The sequence below is a fragment of the Oreochromis niloticus genome, linkage group LG15, assembly GCF_001858045.2.
Source record: "Oreochromis niloticus isolate F11D_XX linkage group LG15, O_niloticus_UMD_NMBU, whole genome shotgun sequence".
NCBI lineage: Eukaryota > Metazoa > Chordata > Actinopteri > Cichliformes > Cichlidae > Oreochromis > Oreochromis niloticus.
The window spans coordinates 29,738,519-29,749,549 of record NC_031980.2 but is presented as its reverse complement, the minus strand read 5'-3'; the positions used below and the strand labels follow the sequence as shown (position 1 = coordinate 29,749,549).

General features: G+C 44.7%; 1 protein-coding gene across 1 annotated transcript; it reads right to left on the bottom strand.

Annotated features, from left to right (window-relative positions):
- Positions 1–7,994: 7,994 nt before the first annotated feature.
- LOC109194760 (zinc finger protein 449-like) lies at positions 7,995–8,780 on the bottom strand. The gene is made up of 2 exons (XM_025898648.1): positions 8,098–8,780; positions 7,995–8,003 (listed from the first exon to the last, which is right to left on the bottom strand). Exons 1-2 carry the CDS (start codon positions 8,572–8,574, stop codon positions 7,995–7,997), a joined length of 486 nt encoding a protein of 161 aa, XP_025754433.1. The 5' UTR covers positions 8,575–8,780.
- Positions 8,781–11,031: the final 2,251 nt, after the last annotated feature.

Here is an 11,031-nt window from a genome sequence, read left to right as displayed (position 1 = left end):
ATGTAAATAGAGTTGGTCCTAGCACTGAACCCTGTGGAACACCATATTTAACCTTAGTGTGTGAAGAGGACTCTCCATTTACTTGAACAAATTGGAGTCTATTAGATAGATATGATACAAACCACTGCAGTGCAGTACCTGTAATACCTACAGCATGTTCTAATCGCTCTAATAGGATATTATGGTCAACAGTATCAAACGCAGCACTGAGGTCTAGCAGGACAAGCACAGAGATGAGTCCACTGTCAGAGGCCATAAGAAGATCATTTGTAACCTTCACTAAAGCTGTTTCTGTGCTGTGATGGGCTCTGAAACCTGACTGAAACTCTTCAAATAAGCCATTCCTCTGCAGATGATCTGTTAGCTGTTTGACAACTACTCTTTCAAGGATTTTTGATATGAAAGGAAGGTTGGAGATTGGCCTATAATTAGCTAAGACAGCTGGGTCTAGAGATGGCTTTTTAAGTAAAGGTTTAACTACAGCCAGCTTGAAGGCCTGTGGTACATAGCCGATTATTAGAGAGAGGTTGATCATATTTAAGATCGAAGAATTAATTAATGGCAGGACTTCTTTGAGCAGTTTTGTAGGAATGGGGTCTAAAAGACACGTTGATGGTTTGGAGGAAGTAATTATTGAAGTTAACTCAGAAAGATCAATTGGAGAAAAAGAGTCTAACTTAACACCGATGGTACTAAAAGTAGCTGTAGATAATATTACATCTGTGGGATGATTATTGGTAATTTTTTCTCTAATGATAAAAATTTTATTTGTGAAGAAGTTCATGAAGTCATTACTAGTTAACGTTAAAGGGATTGTTGGCTCAGTAGAGCTCTGACTTTTTGTCAGCCTGGCTACAGTGCTGAAGAGAAACCTGGGGTTGTTCTTATTTTCTTCAATCAGTGACGAATAGTAAGATGTTCTGGCTTTGCGGAGGGCTTTCTTATAAAGCAGCAAACTATTTCTCCAGGCTAAATGATGATCCTCTAAATTTGTGACACGCCATTTCCTCTCCAGCTTACGAGTTATCTGCTTTAGGCTACGTGTTTGAGAATTATACCACGGAGTCAGGTACTTCGGATTTGAGGCTTTAGTTTTCACAGGAGCTACAGTATCCAGAGTCGTACGTAGAGAGGAGGTAAAATTATTAACAAGATAATCGACCTCTGTTGGAGTAGCATTCAGATAGCTGCTCTGCTCTATGTTGGTACAGGGCATTGAAGATGATAACAGTGGGTGGATTATATTCTTAAACTTAGTTACAGCACTTTCAGAAAGACATCTACTGTGATAAAGTCTACTCTCCACTGCTGTGTAATCAATTATTGTAAATGTAAATGTTATCAGGAAATGATCAGACAGCAGAGGGTTTTCAGGAAACACTGTTAAATGTCCAGTTTCTATGCCATATGTTAAAACAAGATCTAGAGTGTGATTAAAGTGGTGGGTGGGTTCTTTTACATTTTGAGAGAAGCCAATTGAGTCTAATAACAGATTAAATGCCATGTTGAGGCTGTCATTTTTAGCATCTACATGGATGTTAAAATCACCCACAATAATTATTTTATCTGAGCTGAGCACTAAATCAGATAAAAAGTCTGAGAAATCAGAGAGAAACTCTGTGTAAGGCCCAGGTGGACGATAGATGATAACAAGTAAGACTGGTTTCTGAGTTTTACAGCTGGGGTGGACGAGGCTAAGCATCAGGCTTTCAAATGAATTAAAAGTCTGTCTTGGTCTTTCGTTAATTAATAGAGTGGTGTGAAAAATTGCTGCCACACCGCCCCCTCGGCCTGTGCTTCGGGATTTCTGGTAGTTAGAATGACTCGGGGGTGTTGATTCATTTAAACTAACATACTCATCCTGCTGCAACCAGGTTTCTGTAAGGCAGAGTAAATCGATTTGTTGATCAATTATTAAGTCATGTACTAACAGAGACTTGGAGGAGAGAGACCTAATATTTAATAATCCACATTTCACTGTTTTACTCTTTGGTTCAGATGTGGATACTGTATTGTTCTTTCTTTGTGATTTTTTATGTTTAAGTTGTTTATTGCTGGTTTTTAGTTTGTTTTTTGTCTTTTTGGGAGCTGACACAGTCTCAATGGAGATGGGTTTTTGGGGGGGTAGCAGGAGGAGAGAAGCTGCAGAGAGGCGTGTAAGACTGCAACTCTGCTTCCTGGTCCCAACTCTGGATAGTCATATTTTGGGGGTTTAATAAATTGGTCCATATTTCTAGAAATGAGAGCTGCTCCATCCAAAGTGGGATGGATGCCGTCTCTCCTAACAAGACCAGGTTTCCTCCAGAAGGTTTGCCAATTATCTATGAAGCCCACATCGTTTCTGGGACACCACTCAGACAGCCAGCAATTTAAGGAGAACATGCGGCTAAACATGTCACTCCTGGTCTGATTGGGGAGGGGACCAGAGAAAACTACAGAGTCCGACATTGTTTTGGCAAAGTTACACACCGATTCAATATTGATTTTAGTGACCTCCGATTGGCGTAACCGGGTGTCATTACTGCCGACGTGAATTATGATCTTACTGTATTTACGTTTACCCTTAGCCAGCAGTTTTAAATTTCCTTCAATGTCGCCTGCTCTGGCCCCTGGAAGACAATTGACTATGGTTGCCGGTGTCTCTAGCTTCACATGTCTGAGAACAGAATCACCAATTACCAGAGTTTGACCCCCGGCGGGTGTGTCGCCGAGTGGGGAAAAACGGTTAGACACATGAACAGGTTGGTGGTGTACCTGGGGCTTCAGTTTAAGACTATGCTTCCTCCTCACCGTCACCCAGCCGCCCTCTTTCCCCAGCTGCTTGGGGTCTGCCGGGGAACAGCTAGCGGGGCCTACGCTATCTTCGGCTGCACCAGCTACAGGGGCCTGGCTAGCTACGGGTGAATGAAGGGTGCGAAGCCGAGTCTCCAATTCAGTAATCCTGGCCTCCAGAGCTGCAAATATGCTACATTTGTTACAGGTATCATTACTGCTAAAGGAGGCCGAGGAGTAACTAAACATCTGACACAATGAGCAGGAAAGTGCAGGAGGGACAGGTGAAGTAGCCATGGTGCTAACGAGTCGGCTACGAGCTAAGCTAGCGAAACAGTAAAGAGACAGTGAGTGAATACTTTGGCTATAAATTAGGTAGTGAGTACACAGAAAGGGTGATTCAGATGAAGCACGTTAAGATTATACTATGAAGAAGGGATGTATCAAAAGATTTAAATTAAATTGCTAAGCAGAAAAGCTACTCAGAAACACCACTGTGTTTGAGCAGGAACAGGAAGTGATACTCTACCACAAAGCGAGCGAACACCAAGTGACAGCGCCACCAAGAGTCAGGGAGTCAGGGAGTCAGAGAGTGACTCGTGTTCTGTTGATGCCAAGTTGAACTAACTCTGTCATGCAACTGTTGACTGATTGGTCACACAGAGTTTATTTGACAGGGCTGAAATGGAATTAAAACTTTATCCAACAACTGACCTCTTTTTCACACAGATACTTACATTCTGCTGGAGCTAAAGGAAGACTCTCCACAAGGCATTGTGCTGCTCTCACAAACACCAAATTAGGATTGATGTCTTTTATAATGTTTTTTGTTTAACACTTCCAAATACTATTCTCTTTTCTTTGACTGTTCAGCTGGTTTAACTTATTATGCTCCTAGATTAAAGGGAGACCCTGTGGGTATTGCCAAAAATCATTTTGAGAAATGGAGGACTTTACCACCCGAGGTCAATCCAAGAAGAGAGCAAGTAGCCATTCCAGCAAAGGTAAGTAACTGTATGTTGTATCTGTAAAATAGCATATAATGCTCAAATGTACAAAGACTACTAAAATCATTGTACAGTACTAAATGAGTACGAAAATCATTTAGTAATTTTAGTCATTTAGCGAAGGCAAACATTTTTTCCTACTAGCCAGAGAGGGTGAACTTCTGTGGCAGGAAAAATAAGTCATTTCATGTCTCGGCTCCCTTGCTCTGTGACCGCTTGTAACGGTGGCACGGCAATGTGAAGGGGACCAAATGGAAAAAGCAACCACACAAGCCTTCAATTGTTTTCAAAGCTTTGAATATATTTTCTCTTTTTTGTGGTACAGAGGTTTTGTCATGCTCACCAGCAACACATCTAGAAGTAACTAACCTGAGCCTCTCAACAAACCCCTCCTTAAATAGATGCTGGTCATACCATCACCAATAAAATGTAAAAAGGTCTTCCCACCCTGACACAGCCCAACTACAAAAACCTATACAGTGAAACATTGCAGTTATTTTGACACACCTCACAAACATCTGATTACAAAACACCCCCAGCTAAACAATACCCCAACTAACTAAATCAAATCAAACTGAAAATTCAACCCACTACCCCCTCAGCTCTCATCAGATGGTTCAACCCACTATCAGTGGGTGATTGGAAAACTCCTTTCAGGTGTACATCATTAGGCCATAATCATGTGTGCACTCCATGACTAAGGCCTTCAGGAAGTTGACTTCAAGGGAGAGAGAGAGAGAGGTTAATGGACTTCAAACAAAAGCATAACAAAATCAAAACTTCCTATCAGACACTGTGAGTGCGTACATCATTTAGTGAGGGAGATGCTCCCCAGCACCCTCACATTTCTCCCCCCCTACACCAGGCTCGCCAACACAGTTGCGAGACAAAAAGTCAGCCACTTTATTCTGCCTTCCCGGTCGATATTGGATGATAAACCGGTATGGTTGTAGAGACAGGAACCAGCGTGTAATCCGGCTGTTTGTGTCCTTCATCCGCTCCAACCACTGCAACGCCTTATGATCTGTCTCCAAGACGAACTCCCTCCCAAGCAGGTAATACTTCAACGTGTCAATAGCCCACTTCACGGCCAGACACTCCAACTCTACTGCTGAATACCGGGTCTCCCTTGGAAACAGCTTTCTGCTAATAAAGGCCACTGGTCTCTGGTTCTCTCCCACGCCCTGCAAGAGGACAGCTCCAATTCCTCGACTAGAAGCATCAGTTTGTACTGTAAAAGGCAAGTCAAAGTTGGGACTCTGAAGCACAGGTTCACAACACAGGGCCTCCTTCAAATCTTTGAAGGCCTTCTCTTGCTCCTCTCCCCACACCAGTTTAGATTTTACTGTACTGGTGAGATCTGACAAGGGTGCCGCCCTCTCTGAAAAGTTCGGAATGAAGCGTCGGTACCAGCTCAATAGTCCAAGGAAAGACTTTACCTGTTTGCGGGTGTGATGTCTCTCCCTCATGCGGATGGCCTCCACTTTATCCTTGACTGGCTTGATTTCACCATTACCAATGTTGTAATCCAGATACTCAAGCTCCTGCTTTGCCAGGGTACACTTTTTGGGGTGTATTGTCAGGCCGGCTTCCTTGATTCTCCCAAACACCGCCTCCAAGTGAGTCAGATGTTCCTGCCACGAAGAACTGTGAATGACTATGTCATCCAGGTAGGCCGCAGCAAATTTTTCCATACCCGCCAACACTTTATTCATTAACCTTTGGAAGGTCGCAGGCGCTCCATGCAGACCAAATGACATCCTAGTGTATTGCCACAACCCCTGCGGTGTTCTGAAGGCAGTTAAAGGCTTTGCAGCATCCGACAACGGCACCTGCCAATATCCTTTACATAGATCTAACGTAGTGAGGAACTTTGCTTGCCCCACACGCTCGATCAGATCTTCCAGCCTGGGTAGAGGAAAAGCATCAAATTCAGACTGTACATTTACCTTTCTGAAGTCATTGCAGAATCTGAGGCTGTCGTCCTTTTTTACCACCATCACAATAGGATTGTTCCATTCACTGATGGAGGGCTCAATAACCCCTAACTCCAACATCAGAGCTACCTCCTTCTCCAAAACAGGCAGCAGTTTTTGCGGAATTCTGTACATTCTCTGCCTTATTGGTGTACTTTCTTTCAGACGGATGTCATGCTCCACAAGATTTGTTGCCCCCGGTTTCTCCTGAAAAAGACCCGGTGGAATAATCGCACGCAATTCTTCCTGCTGAGATACAGAGAGATGGGAGAGGTCAAGAGAGGCCGCGTTAAGCCCAACAGGAATAAACCCCTCAACCATTTCATCCTCCTCCGCCACTGTTCGCACCAACAACTGCTGCTGGATTGGATTATCCTGGGTTTTCCATTCCTTTAGCAGATTGATGTGAAATGTTTGTCGCGGATTCCTTCTCTCAGGCATCTGGATCTCATAAGTTGTTGAACTCAGCTTTCTTAGCACAGTATATGGACCTTGCCATTTAGTCAACAATTTGTTTTCAGCAGTAGGAAGTAGTAAGAGTACCTGCTGTCCTTGGCTGAACGATCTCTCCCTTGCTGCCCGGTTATAGCAGGCCTGTTGTCGCTGCTGCGCCTTCTGCATATGCTTCTTTACCAGTTTGGTGTTTTGCTCCATTTTCTCCCTCATCTGGAGGACGAAGTCCAAAACACTCATCACCTCTCTCCTTGGCTTCACCCAGGATTCCTGTAGAACATCCAATGGTCCTCTCACCTGCCTGCCATAAAGGAGCTCAAAAGGTGAAAAGCCAGTTGAGGCTTGAGGCACCTCCCTATAAGCAAACAGCAAATAGGGAAGCCACTTGTCCCAGTCTTTGGCATTAGCCGAGATGAACTTCTTCAACATTGCTTTCAGAGTTCAATTGTATCGCTCCACCAAGCCATCTGTTTGGGGATGGTAAGGGGTGGTCCGGATACTTCTAATACCTAAAAGCTTATAAACCTGCCTCAGGGTATGTGAAAGGAAGTTTGTTCCCTGATCTGTCAAAATCTCAGACGGAATACCCACCCGGGAAAAGAGCTGCAGAAGGGCATAAGCTATCTGTTTAGCTGTAATATCCCTCAGGGGAAAAGCTTCTGGGTATCTGGTACTGTAATCACAAACCACCAATATATAGCGATTACCTGCCTGGGTTCGCTCTAGCGGCCCCACTGCATCCATTGCAATATGACTAAATGGAACCTCAATAACAGGTGAAGGCTGTAAAGGAAACTTTGGGACTTTTTTATCCCCGGCCAGCTGACAGATTGAGCAAGACTGGCAAAACTCCTCAACCTCTTTGTTCATACCTGGCCAAAAGAACCTGCTGGCTATTCGGTTCCTTGTTTTCTGCGTTCCCAGATGCCCCGCCCAGGGAATACTATGCCCCAGTCTCAAAACTTGCTCCCGCCGCTGCTGGGGGACTACTAACTTCCCTTTGTCATCCCTGGTGCCTTTGTAGTACAACACTTGTCCTTTTAGGGAATAACCCTCTTCTATCAACTGACCGGGCTGCACTTCTGCTGCCTGCTTAAAAGGGCCTTCCAATGTCACATCCTGTTTTTGCAGCTCTGAAAAGTCTTCTTCTTGGACAGTTTCTCCGCTACCTGGCACTGGCAGCTCAACAGTATTCTTAACAGTCCCTGCCATTTTCTCTATTCTTCTTTGTCTTTTGCTTTTCCTAGCTTTAATGGCAACTTCTGGCAACACCTCTGCAAAAAATGGCAATTCCGAGAAAATGTCAGATTGCTCACTCTGGCCCTCCTCCCCATTTTGAGTCTCATACATGTGCTCACTAGTTAGCTTCGGGACTGCACTGACACCACTCTCAGCCATTGGCACCTGCTCATTGCATTGTTCCTCCTTCTGCTTTTGTCCCTGTGACCTTGTGACAATATTTACAGGTTTACACGTTTGTACCAGCTCCTGCAGAATAGGCACATCCTGACCTAAAATTACAGGATATGACAAGCTTTCCACCACCCCAACTGAGATAAGGTACTTCTGCCCAGAAACTTCTAGATAAACTACTGTTACGGGGTAGGCCTTACAATCACCATGTACACATGAAATATTGAGGACAGGCTTATCCAGAGGCAGCTCTTGCTGGACTAGTGTTGGATGTATCAATGTTTGCACACTACCAGTGTCCAGAAGGGCTTGGGCTTTCCTACCATTTATTTTCACTGTAGTGGTTTGCTGCTTCCCTTCCCAAACTTTGTTCTCACAGGGCCTTGGAAGGGTACACACATATGCTGCCCTAGCCTTTCTGACAGGACACTCTGGCTTAATGTGACCCCCCCCCCCCACCCACAATAGAAACAAACAGGTTTGGTGGTTAATTTTGTTTTTACAAACCCATCCTCCGACTTCAAAGGCTCTAACTCCTTAGGACCACCCCCAACCCCAGATGACTTACCATGTGAAGTGAAAGATTTGGCCGAAGCCCCAAATCGAAAGCTTCTAGCTCCACGCCTTGCTGCTTGAAATGTTTCCACCAGCTGAGCAGCTTCTTGCGCTGACTTTGGACCCCTTTCTTTCATCCACACCTGGAGTTCTGGAGTCAACGAGCGATAAAACTGTTCAAGGATAATGGCGTCTCCAACCTGCTCCTTGGTTTTCTTCTCTGGTTGGATCCATTTGCCATACAGGTCTTTCAGACGATTATAAAACTCTTTCGGACTTTCGCCGGGCCGGATGTCAGGGTCTCGGAACCGCTGTTGGTACACCTCTTCATTAATGTCATACTTTGAAAAAATTGCCTCCTTAACCTTTTGGTAATCCCCAGTGTCCTCTGCTGCCATGGCCACATAAGCTGCTCGAGCTCTTCCTGACAGGTAAGGAACCAGCCTCACCAACCACTCCACTTCAGGCCACTGATATGCCACCGCCAGCCTCTCAAAGGTTATCAAGTACTGCTCAATGTCATCGCCCAACTCCAGTTTTGGTATCACTGCTTTCCCCCAGCTCAGACCTTCTTGGTCTCTCGGAACACTCGGCGGGATCACGATTTATTCTCTCAATTGCTGCTGGGGCGGAGACTGCTCCTGGGGCTGACCTGTTGCACTTTGTTGCTGCTCCAACTCATCTCGAAGGTTATTCATTTGGATCTGCATCTGGCGCCATCTTTGATCTTGCTTTATTGATTCTTTCTCCCACCTGTCACTCATGTCTCGCTGGAAGCGTACACATTGTTGTAGCAGGCCCGCAATAGAATCCAAGTCTGTAGTCTCGGGATGCAGCTGCTCCTCCCGAGGCTTCAAGATCAGGGGCACTCCCCCTACAGCGCCCTCCTCCAGGCAGTCCTCTGCCACCTCCATCTTCTGAGCCTTGGCTTGCGCTTTCGGACCCATATTGCAGCTATTAATATGGTCCACCTCCACTCACAAAGCGCCACATCCCACTTCTGACACCAAATGTAACGGTGGCACGGCAATGTGAAGGGGACCAAATGGAAAAAGCAACCACACAAGCCTTCAATTGTTTTCAAAGCTTTGAATATATTTTCTCTTTTTTGTGGTACAGAGGTTTTGTCATGCTCACCAGCAACACATCTAGAAGTAACTAACCTGAGCCTCTCAACAAACCCCTCCTTAAATAGATGCTGGTCATACCATCACCAATAAAATGTAAAAAGGTCTTCCCACCCTGACACAGCCCAACTACAAAAACCTATACAGTGAAACACTGCAGTTATTTTGACACACCTCACAAACATCTGATTACAAAACACCCCCAGCTAAACAATACCCCAACTAACTAAATCAAATCAAACTGAAAATTCTACCCACTACCCCCTCAGCTCTCATCAGATGGTTCAACCCACTATCAGTGGGTGATTGGAAAACTCCTTTCAGGTGAACATCATTAGGCCATAATCATGTGTCCACTCCATGACTAAGGCCTTCAGGAAGTTGACTTCAAGGGAGAGAGAGAGAGAGAGAGAGAGGTTAATGGACTTCAAACAAAAGCATAACAAAATCAAAACTTCCTATCAGACAGTGGCCGTTTCTCAAGTCTCAAGTACGCGAGTACGTACTCGCGTTCTCGGTGAGTACGTACTCGCCGAGAACGCACGGGAGTACGTACCCGCCGAGAACGCGAGCACGGACTCGCGATATGTACAATTGGAACACCAGCGTACGTGATGATGTCACGGCTCCGGAGTTCTTACTGCCGTCCCCTCTTAATTTAACTGTGGGGAACATGTTATGAAGCTTAACTTTAATCACAGCCAAACCGGTTTACTCAGGAACAAATAAAACACTGAAATAAACCAAACATTAACATTTAGAAGTGATCTAAGTGACTTATATATCATTTTTAACCTCAGTAGTGAAACCTCTATTAATAAAAATAGTGTACATGTACATACGTGTACATACCTTAATAAAAACAAGCAGGTGAGATGTTAGAACGCTTTTATTTCTATTTTAGTGGACACTCAATACTATAGAAAGCTGCTGGGGTTTCTTTAACCTGAGTAGTGAGAAGACCACGAGCGGGGGGGGGGGGTTGAAAACGATGTGCCGGGAGTCCACTGTTGAGTTTTGGACGAAATGCATTCTGGGATATTTAGCTGTACCAAGTCCACACCAATGCATGCTCAATAAAACGGGCGGAGCAAGAACACATCCGGGACTTTTTCGCGTTCTCGGCTTGATGCATACTTCGAATTGGAACAGTACTTGGTCTCCGACTGATGACGTATCACAAGTACACGAGAACGCAAGTACGCACAAGTACGCATATTGAGAAACGCCCACTGTGAGTGCGTACATCATTTAGTGAGGGAGATGCTCCCCAGCACCCTCACACCGCTGAAAAGACTTCCTGGATGAGTTCATGATTGCTAGTGTAATCTCTGTGTGAATGCAACATGATATACATTTACAGAATCAAAAAGGATCATAACACACAGTATGATCTATCACAGTGGTTCCCAACCCCCAGGCCACGGACCAGTACCGGTTTGGTACTGGGCCATGAGAGTTGAGGCTCGGTTGTGAAATTTATGGTTTTCAGGGGTTTTAATCATTATTTTTTTTAGCGTTTTTATCATTAACTCGGTTTCCCTGGGTCTTTTCCTGTGTGTTATGAATTAATCTTCTTTTTTTTGGTACCGGTACTGGTTGTATTTTGTTGTATTTATCCGCGACACCTTAAAGGCTGGTCCGTGAAAATATTGTCGGACATAAACCGGTCTGTGGCACTTTTAGAACTGAAGAAGCTTTACAGATGAGAGGTGAAACATCTTCAAG

Coding starts and splice junctions, on each gene's coding strand:
- LOC109194760 (XM_025898648.1), bottom strand. CDS start 8,574: ATGGCAGCAGAGGACACTGGGGATTACCAAAAGGTTAAGGAGGCAATT.